Genomic DNA, 19,006 nt, shown 5'->3' with positions numbered 1-19,006 from the left:
AGAAAACGTGCCCTCGCTCAGGTTGTTTGCTTCCTCTCTGTCTGATGTGGCCAGTAGCTTCTGGTGGCTTCTGTTAGCAAACAGTGGATACATTCTAATGCTGTTGAACTGATGCCACTGAGTCCATCTGCTGCTTTTGAGTCTACTTGTACTATAGTTTGAGCATGTCCCAGGTAAATATTTCTGTAATTTATCCACCGCAGGAAAAACGCCTTCACTGAGTCTACATATTGGTGACCCGGGACAAGTCTTATGAGGCTGGTATTTAGCTGGCTCTTTTAGTTCTTTCTCCTAAACATTCCCCTTTCTGTTCTTTAGACCTGGACATTTATTTCCCCTTGCACGCTGTATGTGCAATGAGCAGAACCAAACAGTTTCCCACAGTGTTTTAGAATAAAGGGAGGCAGCTCTGGGGGTCTCATGGGGACTTAAGGGCTCAGTTTCCTGTTGCTCTCCCTCCTCTGTAGCCCTGGATTTAATAAGCTTCTTAAGTCGACTTAATTATTCATCAGCTTCAATCTGCCCAAACAGTGTCTTACACACACTTGCCGCTTAAATGAAAATGACAGGGGAGGGGGGGCTTTCTGCAAAGATGCTGAAAACCAAGTCACAGAATTGATCCTAAATCTTAAACCTTTTACGGTTGGATGAGTAAAACATGAACACAAATGGTGCAATCTAGACTTTCTTCAGCTGATTGCGTCTGAGAAATGCCGTTGTTTTTTTTGTGTGAAGGCACTCCTGTTTAAGCTGCTTTATCACAGCGGAGCGGGGGCACTCCTCACAGAGCATTTATCTTAATCCAGCTTCCACACACATCGGCTAATCTGATGTTCAAGTAGGAGTGATGCGCCGTCTTCTCTTTGCTCTGCACCTGTAAATAGATGGTGACAGAGTCGAGCCTTCTGTTGAGTAGACGAATGCATGTTCCCAGCGTTTAGTCCCACCCAGACGGACACTGTGTGTGTGTGTGTGTCCCCTGCATCCTTGACAGGTCTCTGTTACTGAAGAAGAAGACTGTTGTCTGGCAGCTCTCTGTGAGGCTTCTCACTGAGCGCCCACTGGGACAGACTGACACTGCAGGCTTCAGGTCTGCTCTCACACTGACGGCTGTCCTGTGTATCTGGCAACGACATTTGTCCTTTCTGGCCCCCAAAATAACCAACACACCCAAAATGTAGAGTTTGAGCATGAAAACCAGCCAGCTACAAAGCCCTTACAAACACATTTAGTGTTAGTTTGTGTTCGTTTGGTCAGCTGTTTTTAAATTTAGTCAGAAGCCATTTTAACATGTACTTAGATTTAGGGTTTCAAGTCAGAATCCACCTCACCAGCTTTGGTCTGAAAGAACATGGGTGTGTTTTTGATGTCAAAGAATGTTTGTAAAACTTCCAGACATGAACGCATGTCCCTCCCTAGCTTACTGTTGTGTTATGGTCTGGCTCTTAAACCACAACAAAACGTAACGAAAACTCAGGCACGGTGCTAAATAAAGAAACCACCTTTATTAGAAAAAGGTCGGGACAGTTCAAAGTGCACAACAGGAGAGCATTCTCGCAGCATCCCAGACGGTGTAACTGCTCCCCCTAAACACTCCGTGTCGCACACCAGGTGTCAGGGAAAAGAAGCCCCTCCCCTCCTCCGGATGGGACGGGTCTTGTAGGGCGAAGGCGTTGGCCAGCTGCCTCCAATCTTCCTGATGGCCCTGGGCCGTCACACCCCCCCCCATAAAGACAGGGTCCCCACAGGCCCCTGGACATCACCCATGCCCACATCTCATCCCTTCAGCTACTTCGTCATCTCCCATCTCAGCTACTGGTACCTTGAAGCAATCTTTAAAAGAGAAAGACAACAAAGTTGAAAGAAACATGATGCACAATTACTGACATGGGGCCCTGGACAATGCGTCAGCAACAATATTGTCCTTCCCTTTAATGTGACGTATCTCTAGAGAGTATGCCTGAAAAAACAGGGACCATCTTATGAGTCTCTGATTTGGACAGTGTAGTGAGTTCAAAAATGTTAAAGGGTTGGGGTCCGTGTAAACTACCACAGGCCCTGAACCCACATACACCTCAAACTGCTGTAACGACCAAATCAACGGCAAAGCTTCTTTTTCTATTACGGAATAGTTTAACTGGTGCTTGTTGAACTTCTTGGAGAAGAAACTCACGGGTTTGTCAATACCCAATTCGTCCTCTTGCATCAGCACCCCACCTGCACCCACGTGACTGGCATCAACTTGCAGCTTAAAACTGCTATCCATTCGTAGTGCAGCGAGAACCGGAGAATCACAAAGGATCAGCTTTACAGCATCGAAAGCCCTTTGACAACCAGCGGACCAAATGTACTCCACCTTACCCTTCAGTAGGTCTGTCAGCGGCGCCACTACAGTCGAAAAGTTACGACAGAAAGCTCTGTAATAACCAACCAAACCTAAAAATTTCATCAGTTCTTTCTTTGTCGCCGGCGGCGGATACTAGTCCATGGCTTGCACCTTTGCCCGCAGAGGGCGCACCTCTCCTTGCCCGACCTGTCGACCCAGGTATGTCACGGTTGCTTTAGCAAACTCACACTTCGCCAGATTAACGGTAAAGCGAGCCTCAAGTAAGCGACCGAACAACGCTTTTACACGCTCCATGTGTGAAGACCACGAATCTGAGTACACGACGACATCGTCTATATACACTGCACAGCCTTCTAACCCACGAACAACCATATTCATAAGTCGTTGGAACATAGCAGGTGCGTTTCGCAACCCGAAAGGCATGACAGAGTAAGAATACAGCCCAGTTGGAGTAATAAACGCTGCAATTTCATGTGCCCTTTGGGATAAAGGGACCTGCCAATAACCCTTTAACAGATCAAATTTGCTGATGTATTTTGCAGCACCAACCTGATCAACGCAATCATCCATGCGAGGTAGGGGGTAAGAGTCTGGTTTAGTGACACTGTTGACTTTCCTAAAATCCGAACAAAACCGAGGGGTATTGTCCGCTTTTGGTACGAGCAAACAAGGCGACGCCCAGCTTGAGGATGACGGTTCAGCGATGCCGTTCTTCAGCATATACTCAACTTCAGAATCTAAAAATGAACGCTTTACCGCACTGACTCGATAAAATCGCTGTCTTATCGGCTTTGCATCTCCTATGTCGATATCATGTTCAATCATGTGTGTACAAGATGGAACATTCCCAAACAACATTGGATACCCCCTGATAAGCTCGGATAGCTCTGTGCGTTGTGAAACAGACAAGTGGTCAAGGACACTGTCTAGGCTCTGCAGAACTTCAGAGTTTTTCAATCGGCCTGTTAGCAACGCTGAATCCGGATTAGGCAAACCATCCTCACAAACATGCTCCCTACCCGATGACGTCGTGTTGCCTACACACGCCGGGTGAGCGCTATCCATCCCTACGCTCCGCTCCTGAGACGAACGTGCATGATATGCTTTCAACAGATTAACATGGCACAGTTGGTGATGTTTTCGACGGTCTGGTGTGGCAATAAGATAGTTCTGCTCCGAAATCTGTTTCACTACAGTATAGGGACCCATAAACTTAGCGTTAAATGGCGAATTTATAATGGGCAACAAAGCCAAAACTTGGTCGCCTGTACTGAACACCCGATGCTCAGCTCCACGGTCATAAAGACGTTTCATCTTATCCTGTGTTTTAGCTGTGACAGGAAACGCGTAAACATGCAGAATCAGATATCCCTCTCTTAGTCCTTTCATGGAAACTTTAGCAGTGAACTCATTGATATGACTGTACTGCGTTAATGTTGACATTTCTAACCAAATGTACTAGCGTACGGCTCATGGTTTGGGTTAAGTTAACGTGAGCAGTCCTTTGGTGGTTGCCTAGCAAGAATAATAAGAAAGACCCAGCAAACGGCAAAAAGCACTTTGTTTGACTGGCCAACAAAAAGTCAGTTTTGTGTTTTCCACTCTGTGTGATCAGACCCTTCATGTGAAGCCACATGAATGAAATAACATGACACTGAGGGTAAAGGTTCCTCAGTGAACACACAGCTGGAGGATCCACCACGAGCATTTTAGCATTTAGCCAGACCCAGCGTGCACCTTTTGGTCACGCAACATCGTGGGTGTGTTTTATTTTGGTCACTTAGCATGCTTGCTAGCTGGTGCATTAAATCAGTAAATAACTAGGTAGATGCATGTCAACTAATGCTCACCATAACCAGGATGTGATTAAGTTGATTGCAGTTTTTAACTTTTTGTCCGGTTCACTTCGTGCCCCGACAGCTGTTCCTCACCACTCGCTCGCCCTGACATTGGGCCAGTGAACATTTACATTAAGATCAATGCTGGTGTTAATTAGGGCTGTAACGGTTCACAACATTCTTGGTTTGGTTCAATACAATACAGTGGTGGTTCGGTACGGCACGGGTCAATACAGGAGAAAAGCAGAAAAGCCATCATAAAGTATGTTCTTTTGTTACTTTGAACAATGATGGATTCATTTGTGTACAGGAAGCTGCAGCAACTCCTGTTCTGTCTTTAACACGTGGGCTGCTGTTGTGCTTCTGTGAAAGGTCACACACTCTGATCTTTGGAGGAGGCCGGAGATCCGCTGCACTGCCGTTGCTTTCTGAGACGCTAGATTAATGACATCAGCCTGTTTGTGTTGGCTAGCTTTATGTAACCCGTGACGTCCGGCCGTCTGTTGTCAGAGCAACAGCGAGAGCTCGGACATTTGATTCTCTGTTTGGGCTTTTGTTTTCTTTTACCAAGCAGGAATTATGGTCTGGCAAAATAGGCTCGTGAATGAGTAGTGTCACAGGGCTCAATAAGAGGTTTTCCACTCTAGAGTAGGGTCTCATAATATACCTTTAGCCCTGTTTGAATCAGTAGGGAACAGCTACCTAAACACTGCGGGGAGAGTTTGTAGCATGTGTGCTGCTGTTGGTTGTCCTTCTAAGCTAGTTTAGCATAGCGTGTACAATGTTGTTCTTCCGTGGTGGGCGTGTCAGACAGCACGCTGTCTGTTACATTGGGTGGGTTGCCATGTTGAGCGCAGTGGCTCCACCGAGAGAACATTATATTTCCCACAATTTAAGCTTCCAAATGCACAAGTATTATTCAAACGTATTGTTTGATTTGTAATGCGCACCGAACCGAAAGCCTCGTACCGAGCGGTTCAATATGAATACGTGTATTGTTACACTCCTCGTGTTAATGTAACATTTCTTACCAAATGTCTAAAAAACTGCATTTTCGGCAGCAGTTCCTTCCCAGTATGGCTTATTCAATGTTTCTCTACCAGAATCCGAGGCTTTTGGAATTATAAGTTAAGCAAAGACTAAATCTGTAAAATCAGTATCATAAAGTAGCAGGAAATGGAAGTACTTAAAATGTGTTCTTAAGTTGTATTTGAGTAATTGTACTTAAGTCTTGAGTCTCTGAAGACTGCCCACCTGACGTCCTCATCCTACAGCTAGCAGCTCATCACATTATAAGACAGTATTAGTAGTAGTTATCTTTATCTATCAGATACCTGCTGCACACTCCTCATTTACCAAAGTCCTGCAGTCAGCAGGAGCATGTGCACAGGCCTGTCTCCAGCTGCAGGGTTTGAGGACATCACTGACAGCCACATGGGAGCACGCACAGCTCAGCAGCTGCATGTCCAATATCATGTAGAGGACATCTTCGACATCGTATATTTACACATACAACTGCCACAATACCACAGGTTCTATACCGTACGACCCGAGGGAGGCTGTGTGTGGCTGCATTACTAATGAGCGTGGAGGTAAATATTGTGTCATCCATGTATGACTGAGAGAGACCGAGATAGATGCGTGTTGTGGTTATCTCCTCTGGACGTGGGGGGTTTTTTGGGGAATGAACCTCCGCAGAATTTCCAAAACAGCACGCGGGCGGAACAAGAAGCAGAAGGCCTTACCGTGCGCTCTGCCATCATGGGGGAAAACTAATGACTGGCTCGAGGCCGTGTCTTCCCGTAAAATGTCATTACCATCTCATAAATGTTGCATCTTAATAAACAGAGCGCTCTCTCTCTCTGCTCGTTGAGTTGACTATTTTTAATCCTGCGTATCATGAAGCCCCATCAAACTATCCCCATGCCCACAACAATTAATTCACTATCTCGCCCAGAGGGGGAACACTCAAAACCAATAGGATGCTAAAGACTGCAGAAGGGTTTAATAAACTGAGTTTTGCTCTATTGTGTGTGTGTGTGTGTGTGTGTGTTTTTAAATAGGTTTTATTTTCTATCGGCTTCTGATGGCCCACGAGGCCTAGAGGCCTCGTGGGCCTCGTGGTCTACTTCCTCTATTGAGACATTTGCTCAATTAACACTAGCAACACAGTTTAAAAGTACTTCATTACAACTGCAAGGCCTGTGTTGAAGATTTCCCTGACAAAGTACACAAGTATTGGCAGCAAAGATGTACGTTAAGTATCAAAAGCCAAAGCAGTCATGAGGTGTCCGAATGGCTCCTGTTAATGCACTCTTACGATCCAATAACTTAACTCTTTTTCTTTTTTCACCAAATGTTTGGTGTCTGAGGAGTAACTACTAGCTGGAAGCTTAATGTAGTGCAGTCAAAAGTACAATATTTCCCTCTGAAATGTAGTGCAGATAGTACATTGAAATTGTGCAAAGTAAAAGTACCACCAGATTGAAAAGTCCCGAAGTGGTAGTACTTTGTCACATTCCACCACTGACTAGCTGACGTCCTGTTTTTCTCCGACAGTCTCCGTGGACTCCGTCCGGGAGGTGCGTGAGGGGAAGCAGTCTGAGATCTTCCAGCGCTACTCAGACGGCTGCTTCGACCCCAACTGCTGCTTCAGCCTGTACTATGGAGAGCACATGGAGTCCCTAGACCTGGTGTCCAGAACCGGAGAGGAGGCGCGGACTTGGATCACGGGCCTCAAGTATCTGATGGCGGGCATCAGCGACGAGGACAGCCTGGACAAGAGGCAGCGCACCAGAGACCAATATCCTTCAGTTCTACAGCTGGTTTGATAATCTGGCTGGTGAATTAAGGTTACAACTTCCTGTAAAGAATGTCTGTCGTATGTAGAGTTTCGTGATCAACATTATACGGGGCTGAAATCTGTGGAGAGTTTCATTTTAAAGCGTGACAGTCTGAGTTTATCTGTTCCTGTATTTAGACTCTTCAGCAAAAGCAGCAGCCGCACTAACTACCAGACTAAATGTCTTCACGCTGCCTTTCCTTAACCCAGCATGTCATCACATGGCTGAAGCAGACCTTCACCGAGGCTGATAAGAACGGCGACTGCAGCTTGAGCATCGGCGAGGTGATGCAGCTCCTGCACAAGCTCAACGTCAACCTGCCCCGACAGAAGGTCAAACAGATGTTCAAGGTACGGAAATAACAAGGGCTCAGCTACATCGGGGTGTAAAGGCTGCAAGTAAATATCCTGACTATTATTAAGCCAATCAGCCACTTGCTCCACTCAAGCATTTTCTTGTTATCCTTCGTCTTTATCCTGTAGTCCAGGGAGAGAAAAATTCCACTTTGAAGCAAATCTAAATCATACTGACCAAATGTCACAACTCGGTGACGTTTCCAGTACCTTCTGTGAAATAACAGTTAAATACCTTAAAATCCACAGAAGTTGTTACGTTTTAAGCTGCTGATTGCAGTATATCATCTATCCGCTCAGAGTACAAAACGCTGTTAAGTCTTATCGATTAACATCTGGAGGTAGAGTCTAGGGAAACACTGCTACAAAGGTCATGCTGGGTTGAATGGCAGCTAGCGACATTTGTCAGCAACGAAATGGGTTCAATCGGAGACCTTCAGTCTGCAGTTTAGAGTTTTGAACCCACACTTGAGTTCTGCTACCCAAAACCCAACGTATACTAACAAAGACGCAGCTTGTTTAGTGACTTTAAAATGTAAAATATAGATTCAAGTTGTTGTCTCTGACTTTGCCAGTCCTCTGCATCCATGGCTTTCATTTGTTGTCAGTAGATAACATACTGCTGAGTTAGAAGACGGAAAGAAGCTGACGCATTGCATTTCTATTCCACGCTAATGGTCAGTAATGGAGGAAATGTGGTGCAGGGTGTCAAATCTAGTTTGTGTCTGTAATTTGGCAGTACCTGTTAAGTACGATCAGGTTGGGTCTTAAAGTAACAGTACGGGTCTGGTTCCTGTCTCAGTTTTAGGTGATGAAATAATAATTCTGTAGTGGAACTATCACAGAGAAAGGGAGAGGCACGGCTCTACTCAACTCGACATGCTTGCAACTCCTTTAGTTTGGGTTTTCCATCAGCAAAAGTTGTTGATAATAGTACCTGGTACCTTTTTTTTGGTACCACCTCGGTACGAGGTGTACGTGTTTTCGTCTTACAACTTTAACCCTTCAACAGTGTGTTTTACACTTCTGGTTCCATAAAACCAAGATGGCCACGGCCAAAATGCCTGAACTCAAGGCTTCAAAACTGTAGTCAACCAATGGGTGACGTCACTGTGACTGCGCCCACTTCTTACATACAGTCTATGACTCAATGACCCAACTATCTGCAGTGGAAAAACAAAATTGAGAAAAGTACTAGTTGAGTCAAACCATGCAGAGTAAATGTGGCATTATGGAGTATTGTAGAGTGTCAGGAAGTTTGGATTTCTAGAGCAACACAAGAACAAGTTGTTGCATATAAAATATAGAAATCAGCTTTGCATTTGACTTCACAGGTGTCAATGTTGTCTAAAACTTTGAACATTCATAAGAAATGATGTAAAAGTTTCATAAAACTGTACAGCTAATGAGCAGCACACAGCAGACAGTAAGTGGGCTTATCAGGTCCCTTGAGACTGCAGTGTGTCCTTACTTCCTGGCAGATTGCGTGTTAGCAGTGAAGACACTCTGACTGATTGCCACCGCTGCAGATGTTGGCAAACGCACGGCTCAGCCAGCAACTCTCCTCCTCAGCAGAGGGATTAGCATGCCGCTGCGCTCATCGTGTTGTTCTAACCCTCCTCCAACAGAGCAGCTAGCCGTCGCTAACTCCAGCGGCATGTTGACTGTCCTCCATATGGCGCTGCTGGGACACAGATGGTGTCCTGTGTAATGCTGGGTAAACACACCAGGGACTAATCTGGCCCCTCATGTGTCTGTGGACATTCAGGACAATTTTGTGTGTTGCCAATCTCTCGACCAGTTCTTCAGCCTTAACCTAATTACAGTGGAGAGGGGGGAACCTGTGGACCGGACGTCTTTTCCAGTTTAAAGTCGGTACACATACCATACATATTCTGATCACATTTTACAGCACATCGTTGAATACGTTTGCATATTAATGATATTAAATAACTTCTTAGTCCTGTGAAATGCAGAGTTCTCTCATACTGACAGAATTTTGTAATATTTTGTCCAAAGCATTTCTGTCAATGAGGTGTAGACCAAATATCAGATCCACCTGCAGACTCCCATATGTTCATAAACGGTCAACGGCTCATTATCATAAAGGTAGTGCTGTTGTATTGGACTCTATTAGTTTTAGTCAGGTGGACCTGATGAATTAACAACTGATTATATGTAATAACAGTTTATTTTAAGTATGAATGAAGGACAAATAATTACTGCTTGTAACACAATTTATGAATAACTGCCACACGCATTTAGAAATGTGCTGAAGGATAAACTAGTTCAAGAAGGCTGATATGTGCTGTCTTTGTTTTACTATGTGCAGAAACTGTACTTTAAATTACATTTCATTAAACCACCTTGTGTTTACAACGTAGACATGCTTTCTTTTGTAATCATGAAATTACATATTCAAGCTCATGAACAACTCATTCTGTGAAGCATATGAATTGAAAAATGGTTTTACTGTTCCAGTATTTGGGGGGGGGGGGGGGGGGCACATATTGTTGGAGATGAATCAAACCAATTATAGTAGAATGTAATCACTCAGTCAGTAACTAGCTTCTTTCACATAAGAGTAAGAAAAATAATTAGAAAAACTTGGCAAAAAGATGAGCATCTTAACAAAACAGACCGAGTACTTTATTGATCCCAGAGGGTATCGCATACATACATCACAGACAAATGAGGAAGGAAGAAAGAAAATGGAATAAAAAAAGATAAATGATATGAAATACACCAACAAACAAAGAAATTCAAAATAGGACCAAAACGTTCTAACCCTTATATGCATCGCACATACATGGTAGTTCCCAGTAATGTCCAGTACATTCAAGTCAAGTTCTGTTGATATGTGTTGCACAGTAGGGTAAAGGATTGTATAGCTTTAACTGGAATAGAATAGAATATATTAATCTTGCCAGATACCCATAGATTAAACCGTAAATGAACACAACTCAACTATCCAATCCATATCTCAGTCTATGAAACCCAAATCACTTCATCAGTTCAAACAATGAGAGAAATCACTGTTGCTGTCAGCTGTTTGCTATCAGGATGAAAATAGTTCAACCTGGAGAGAGAAATGAGCAGCCAGAGGGAATAACTTGCACTGACTTTAAATGCTGTTATTGTGGCAGTTATCCTCAATGGCTGTCTTTTTTTGCTTTGATAATTTACAGTTTGATACTAAAAGAATGTTCCACAATCAAGCATAACCACTTCACCGTTTGCTTTGTAAAACTGTGAAATAATGAATGATATTGTCTTGGGAGTAATTTAGTCCAAGTTAGCTGCTTATCCTTGAGACGTCTAGCACATTTACGGGATGTTATGCTTTTCCTACATGTGCACCAGGAGGCCTTACCTCTCAATTGCTCCTTTTAAGATATGAACTCACAATAACACAGAGGAAACAGAAGCAGGGTGGAAGGACTGAACCTCTCAGCTGTTACTGACTGACATTTTAAATAGTGTGTCACTGGCCACCTGATAATTTCATACAGTGTTATTGTAATGAAGTATACCTAAAATACTTTGCTCTTCCACCTACATAAAGTCCATCACTACATTTCCCATATAAGAGTAAGCTCATTGAGAGCTTAATTTCCTCTGGGCAGTCAAAGGGGAACTCTTTGGAAAGCCAAGTTAGCACACACTAATCTGAACACACTGATCTGATGTGATTTACTGTGAGGAGGACTACGTCGTTGTTGTTGTTTTAGGACTGAGTTCAATAGTGAAGCAAAGTGCGGGAAATGGATTTAGACTGCTGAGTTGTAAAGCATTTTCTTTTTTTCAAATCCTCTGGGGACCATGACTCTTTTCGGGAGCATATCTGTCGTATGCTACCGTTGCAGTTTGATTGTTGCAGTTTAATTTAATCTTTTTTTTAAACTTTTACTACCGTTATATCATCACTGATAGAACTGATGGACAGAGCTCCGAGAAAAAAGTCCCAAGTTGTAATAAAAACTGCATTTCTTTTTGGGCCACCTGCCTCTAGTGGCTCAGCAACAGAGCCTTGGTGATTGGGTAGAAGTTCAGTTCTCTTCCAGAATTATGTGAACAGTCTTGTTCATTTGTCTGTTGATTGTTTTAACTACGATGTCGGTGTCATTGCTCATTAGGGCTGGGTATCGGTACCCAATACTTTTTAAGGTATTGAATGAAATAACCCTGTAACAAGTATTATCGAAACTTCTCCAGTCAAACGATATCTGCATTTGATTCTTTTTGTGCCAAGATCTAGAAGAAAACACACTATTTGTATGGTTTTTCTAGCAGTCAATAATCGCAAGTGTTCTTAGATTCAATGCAATGTGTGATTGGCCCACAGCCGCCACAGCTACAACCCATACCACCAGGATTGCCTGGCTCTGAACACTGAGATGTCTGAGCTGGTGGCTAGCAGCTAACAGCGCTAACAACTGCAACAGTGCTGACAGAGCTAACAGTGTTTACCTGGGGGGTGGGACTGGAGGGTGGGCGTTAAACTTCCGCAACAACGCGGTCCCATCGTAGGACGGGGTCGTATGAGTGCTTTACAGTGTGCCAGGGGTTAGCTAAACAGTGGGACACACAAACGGCTTCCATTCATATGATGGGTGTGGAATGATTCTATTGGTACCAGTATTCATTTAGGGGTATTGGTACTGGCATCGTCATTTTTAAACAATACTCAGCCCCATAACTCGTGGGAAGTTACAGTAAAGTATCAATCCCCAGACCTTTGTTGTCTTGTGTTGTCAGAGTGGTTTGTTGTTGGAGCAGGTTGGATGTGACAGCTGGAGTTGTAAATGACAGCAAAGAAGTTTGCTTCTCTAGCAGAGGATTTGTTCAATGATTAATTACAGCGGAGACTGGAGGGGAAGCTTTATAGGAAGAGGAAGCTGCAATTCTAACTAACGATTTAATCCACATTAGCTGTAGAGCTAAAAAACATAGGGCACAAGCCTGCTAACAACTTAAGTGGCTGGGTTCATGCATAATGAATGGGCGTGAATAAGGCCAGATTGATGTTTTCTGTCCAATAAAAAGACTCCGTTATGCAGCTGTGCTTCCGCTACTTTGCTATCCTCCCGGGGCTAAGACGTGTCCTGAATAAGAAGAAGAAAAGAGTTCCTTCGCTTCACTTAACAGCAAAATGAATCTGTATCACACAGTGTTTGATGGTACCGTCTAATAACTTGTGCCATGTGAGTAATGCTGTCTGTATGCATCTGTGCCTGTCGCTCAGTCACAACTTGGTGACAACTAAGTGACATGTATGCAAAACCAACAGGCGGTTGTGTGGTGACGTGAGGTGTTTGTCTTGTGTCTCTGAGTCATTTGGCTTCCCGTGTATCGGCTGAGTCAGGCTGAGAGCACGGTGCTGACAGTTGGGAGGCTCAATGTGTCAGCTGAGCGAGTTTTGATTTAGGATTCAGAAGACTGACGCTCTTGCCCTGTTGGTGGAGGGGACTAATGACAGTGTTTTCTGTGTGCTGGAATGCACTCCTTCTTTCTGCCATTACTATTGGTGTGTGCACCCTGCTGCAATCTCATCCTCATAGGAGTTGCCACTGCACTCTGACACGGAAGTTGTCACTGTGGACAAATCTATAGCAAGCAGACCAGAGGGGCCAATGGAAAAAAGTGTAAACATGTAGATTCCTTCCTGGAGATGTACTGATCGAATCCACTATCGTCCAGATGTGACCAATCTACATTCAGTTTAGTTTATTCATCCATTTCTTCACCTAATTATTTCCACTTCCATTCATTCAGTCACTTCAGGCTTAATACACCTGGTTTAGAAGTACAGCGGCCCTGAGTGGCAACTGAGAGAAATAAATTCTGGTGATCTATTTTTTTTAAATCATCGGGTATTGGTGCGCTTATAATTCTTGTGGCCGAAATTGTTATAACAACAAAAACACAAAAATGATTCTGAGCAAACTTTTTACAAATGGAAAAAAATATTTGCCGGGCAAACTTTTTTTCTTTACCTTTTTCACAGATGAAAATCAAAATGAAGGTATTTAAAGGGATTATTTTGTCATTTTCCCCCTTTTGCTTAAATCAGGAGACAAAACAAGTTGGATGAGATCCAGAAAATGGATCACCAGATATTTTTTTCCCTCCCAAATGATGGCTTTATTTATATATGAAGGTCTTTATGAAGGCATTCCCACACCACATTGCAATCATTTGTACAGTTGGACATATGATGGTGAAATAATAAATAAGGCAGAATCATAGAATCATGTTCGCCCTCTGTGGAAGATCTGATGTATCGCTCTCTCGTATACTGTTGTGAGCCCAGTGTGTGCAGAACACTGAGCTGCTCAGAGGCCAAGCCCGACTAGCACAGACGTCATCGCCCTCCAGTGAGTGGCTGCCTCCAGTGCTGCTTGACATATGGAGCCGGTCACAGTCTGCTCCAGTAAAAAGAAGGGGCAAGGATTACACGGGTCAGGGTGTGACCCCCCCACAGTGCTCTCGTTAGGCCTGTCCAAGCCGTTTGTAGGCTGACTCAGTATTTTCCAGCTCGTTATAATTAGCAATCCAAATCTATCATTGTGAAATGAGCTGAAAACAGTGAGAAGTATTACACAAAGATAATGAGTTGAAATCTAATCAAACTAGTGTTATGTTAGATAATGACAAATTTCCCCAATAATATTTGAACAACCTTAATTATTCATGAAAAGGGCAAGATGGAACAGGCTACATTTAATTTTTTTATTTATTTTAGACATGCAAAATAATACCCTTAGCAAACACGGCAATATGATAACATGACAATATAACCTCACAAAAAAGAAGGAAACAAACAATGGGGCAAAAACGAACCAAAAAGATAACTAAACAAAATGAAATGTGCCTTCGGTAATTCAAATAATTAGGTTGTAGGTTTTTTTTCCAATTTGATGTTGTGTTGTGCTACTTTGTAATGGCTTGTAGTATTATTTTTCTCCAAACAGAAATTGTCTTCCAATGTTTTTTTATTTTTAGGAAAGTTAGATTCAGAAAACATTCTTGACCGAGCTTTGAACATAAAAATGATACCCAACAGAGTTATTGTACTAATTATCTGGTGACAATTTCCCCCAAAATAATGTTTCGAGATGTAAATTTAAAACAAATGTTGACTGGCTTTAGCGAATTTTGAATATTGGTCCACAAACCAATGCAACTGGTCTCCCTCATTACAGAATCAACATAATGATTGTTAAATGTTAAACATTTGGTAACATTGTTTTTTAGTAGCAGTAATCTTGTAGAATACCTTCAATTGAAAGATTCTGTTGAATATATCAATTGTTTTCATTACATTTTTATACATCGTTGATGAAATAAAAGTTAATTATAACACTAGCCAAAAAGGAAAGAAAAATAAATGACAGCAAAAGTGGGGCTTTAGGTTCATTAAGATTTATTTTGGCTCTTGAAATTCTTGGGGTGTGTAATTCTGAAACTGGTTTGGAAAGATTCAGTTTGTGAAATTAATATTCTTTGACGAGGACGAGACGAAAATACCCAGAGTTTTAGTCTCCTTAAAACTGACAAAAAAGGTTGACTGTGACATTCAATGCTAGGGGTCTAAGTGGCAAGCCAAACAAACAGAGACTGAATTGCAAGTATTTATGTCAGTTGTTTTAAAAAAAGTCTGTTAATATTACATTTTGCCAATGTTGGGTAAAACCAAGAGAATAAAAGTGTTTCTTGTACCTGGTGTGTAGGAGGCAGACACAGATGACAACCAGGGGGCGTTGGGCTTTGAGGAGTTCTGCTCCTTCTACAAGATGATGTCGACCCGCAGGGATCTGTACCTTCTCATGCTCGCCTACAGCAACCACAAAGACCACCTTGACACGGATGACCTGGCCCGCTTCCTGGAGGCTGAGCAAAAGGTACACACTGGGTCTGCATTTTAGCTTCTCAGTTTCTACTGAGGTTGACATTTAAAAGTTACTCCACTGTTTTGTCATTGCTCTCCTACAACATTGTTGGATTCGGGTTGGACTGGATATTGCCTTTTTCATTCTTCTTCCTTGTCAAAAATTTGGGGCCTACATTGCCCACAATGCAACTTGACTGCCAACGGTTTGGTCTGAGTTTTGGGTATGTGTCACGATAGTAGTTGCTAATGTAGCCTATAGCCTCTAGGCTGCAGTGGAGTTGAGGAATGGGCTACAGAGTTCTGGTAAGCTCACTTGTTTCTAACTCCACACTCAAGCCGGGCTAGCTGTTTCCATTTGCTTCAAGTCTTAATGCTAAGCTAGGCTAACCCTATGTCCAGCTGGTCCCTGGGAGGAGCTTCAATATTACTATGAGATTAATGATTCTCTCCCCCCCCCCCCCCCCCTTTTGTGAATGTTTAAATAAAACTGTATAGAGTGATTTAAAAAAACAACACATCTTTAGGAATTCCTACTCTTCAGAAAGTTTGTCAGTTGCACATTTTCTCCTATAATTTTAATATAAGCTACAAAACAGTTGCTCCACTGAAAGGTTAAGGGAAAAACAGACGGCATCCCTTTAAGTATGGATATTTCTGTTTCTATCATCCCAATTTATAAATGCAGTAGTACACAATCAATGGTCAGTTGGTGCTCAAGGTGCTTTCTGAATACCAATCAAATTCAACAGCCACTCATGGTCTGCTTGAGAATCTTAGGCCATGATCACACAGAGACGAGTAACTACAGGCTCCCTAATCAGCCTTGGCAAAGCAGCGTGGTGCGTCTGCGGTGTTCATCATAGTTCATCATAATTAAATTCTGCTGATGTCAACCTCATGTCTGCATTTGCTGCTGCACCACTGTTCTACCACATCTACACCTTGACAATAGGAAGGAAGTGGTAAAGTAGCAAAGCCCACCTCTTGCTTGATTTGATTGGCTGCCTGGGCCAACTGTGACATTGGCGAGCGGGGCGCTTGCACTGAAAGTTGAGAATATTTAAACTTTTTGTGCATTTAAAAACCACGAGAAAAAATGTGCATACGGAGCAAGAAAGGAGCCCTCAGAAGGTGCGCCGTACCGTGGGGAAATAATGGTTCAGCTGTTGCCCCGTGCCGCGCTTCTAGCTCCGCATTTGTAGTTGGAAGCTTTTCTAGCGGCACGTTTTTGTAGCTACAAACGTTTCTAGCTTGACACACTTCTTGCTAGACGCGTTTCTAGCCAGACACGTTGCTAGTTGCAGGTTTCTAGTTAAATGCGTGTCTTGCTAGACACGTTTTTAGTTACGTTTCTGGCATTGCGTTTCTTGCTACTTGTTTTTCTTGCTAGAAGTGTTTTCTAGTGGAGCGTATATGTAACGCAATGTGTTGTCTTGTTCGACACGTTTCTAGTTGCACGTCTCGTGATCAAGGCATCAGTTTTTTGTTATGTCAGCTCTCTCACAGTTTTGCTGACCAAATACCCATGAGGCTCCTTGTTATTACCTTGTGTGGGGTGGGAGGTCAAAAGCTTAAACGAGTGTCCATTTGGCCCCTGAAGCAGTGCTTATTGTAGGGAAATGTAATCAGTGTGGGCCCAACAGGGATACTAGCAATAGTACTGTACCATCACTGTTCTTGAGATTCAGTTGTTAAGGGGTTTAGGATGAAGTACATCTCCTCACTAATGATACCATCGCCAGAAAAATAAAAATAAATAAAATAAGCATAACAGCTTGTTTTCATTGAAACACCCAGTGTGTGTGCGCTCCTACAGCTAATTTGCACTCTGGCAGGCAGTTTTAATGTGTAGAAGCAGTCACTTTAGAAGTAGAAGGCTCTGTTAGGATAGCCAGACGCCGTCGGCTCCGCTCAGGTGGGCTGTATTTTTCTCCAATTATACTCAGCATTTAGTTCTGGCACTGTAAATGAGATGACTATCCTTCTGTTATTAGAGAACGGTGGAAGCAGATCAGTTGGAAATGATGCCATGATGCAGTACAGTTGTCTCTGCCGGTATAATTAACTACAGACTATCTGTTTCTTTGTACCTCCATTAAGAAATAAGCCCCTCCGAGTTGTGTATTCAAGTGTCCATTAGAGTGCTGCTGTATTTCTCTGGAACTGATAACAGACGGAAATGTGTTCTTGGAGAACAATAGCCAGTATCTGTTCTAAACTAAGGCTGAACGTTTGGTTTCAGAAGTGAAGAGAACACAATGAATATAGTTGGACCAACCTTTTAACTAACACATGATTAGGTTAGTCATCATACTTCATCATCTTAACATGTAAACAATATATAAATGAGAAATCCTGATAATGTATTATTAATAAAGAAACTCTACAGAACATGTAATTTCAGACCAACTGTTAGACTTGTGAAGACCTATTGATGCATAACCTAAATAATAGCTGGTATATAAATCAACAAACAATTGGCTGAAAAGCCTATTAAAGACCCAAAACATGACAAACCATTGGTGGGGTGGAGAAAGAGCCCTGTGTACAACTGTAGCTGCTGTCAGAGGTGGAGCGGGTCGTCGGCGGTTCAATCCCCAGCTTCCCCGATCCTTCAACTGCATGTGGAAGTGTCCCTGGTCCCACATTGCTCCTGGTGTGCCGTCAGTGTATGAAAAGCAGAAAGGAACTGTACAATAAACCCTGCAAGAGGAGGGGTCTCTGTCCTAGTCTCAAACCTCAGTCCTGACAATGGAGCTGCTATAATGCGTTTGGTCGTTGATTAACACATTTTTGGGGGTTGTGCGGTGTGGATTGGCTCTCATAACGGGTCTGGTGGGCGTAACTATAAAAAAGCACTGACCCACGCATCACTACTTGATAAACTTTGAGTGTAAACTTTTCAGAATTGGCATGTTTCATTATGTTTGATGTAATAAATAGACTTATGGTTTTGTTTATAATAGAACTGCAGCCACGAAGACAGCTTCTGCAACTCGTTCTGTTTTCAGTCATCATGTGAATGTGGACGCTGGTCAGCTGTGAGTCTGTCATTAAGTGTAGTTTAAGTGTAAACTAATTGGGTTAAAATGATTTAATATGCTGCAAATAGCTTTTTTGTGTATTTATAATTCATTTCGGCTGCCAGGTAGTGGCTGATTTAGGTCATCCAGAGATAACATGCAGATTGTTTTTCCCCATCGACCAATCGCTTGCAGAGTTGGTCATAATTCAGTCAGCCAAGATTTTCTTTGGCTGGCCCCAATGTGTATGCGTTCCCTCATAGTTGTTTCAGAACAGCTCTTAGATTTTGTGTGTGTTCGCGTGTCGGTGTGGAGACGGCAGCAGCATGTGAGCTCTCTGCTGCTCACCAAGCCTTTTGGTGCGTTTCCACAGTAACAATGGATTTGGGCTAAAATCGGCCGAGTGTCGGATATACACGGCATTGTCTCATCCAGAATATGATGAGAGGGATAGTGCTTAGTGTTTAGAAGAGGGATGGTAAAGACTTTTTGTAGACTGGATATGACCCTATGAGCTAAAGCCTGGTTCAAACAGTCACAAACACACTGACACACTATGAGAGAGTCCCGGTACTGCTCCGCCCCCTTTAAATGATTAACAGAGATGGGATCCGATTGATCAATCAGGCGGCTTTAAAGACCAGCAGCCAGACAAACAGTTGGATGATGCTGCCAGGATGGACAGGAGGACATGTAGCAGATCTCATA

The 19,006-nt window shown here is 43.0% G+C and overlaps 1 protein-coding gene across 1 annotated transcript in view; it reads left to right on the top strand.

Moving 5' to 3' along the window:
* The window catches only part of plch2a (phospholipase C, eta 2a), a 181,475-nt gene that overhangs the window by 118,117 nt on the left and 44,352 nt on the right, over positions 1–19,006 (top strand). The window contains exons 3-5 of the mRNA XM_076095521.1: positions 6,745–6,988; positions 7,249–7,378; positions 15,115–15,285. Of these exons, the coding sequence (XP_075951636.1) occupies positions 6,745–6,988; positions 7,249–7,378; positions 15,115–15,285 (545 nt within the window). The remainder of the gene's footprint in view (positions 1–6,744; positions 6,989–7,248; positions 7,379–15,114; positions 15,286–19,006) is intronic.

The sequence above is a fragment of the Anarhichas minor genome, unplaced genomic scaffold (assembly GCF_050575085.1).
Source record: "Anarhichas minor isolate MPS153535 unplaced genomic scaffold, ASM5057508v1 ptg000020l, whole genome shotgun sequence".
Lineage (NCBI taxonomy): Eukaryota > Metazoa > Chordata > Actinopteri > Perciformes > Anarhichadidae > Anarhichas > Anarhichas minor.
The sequence above is the reverse complement of the archived record's forward strand: the minus strand, read 5'-3'. Positions and strand labels throughout refer to the sequence as shown.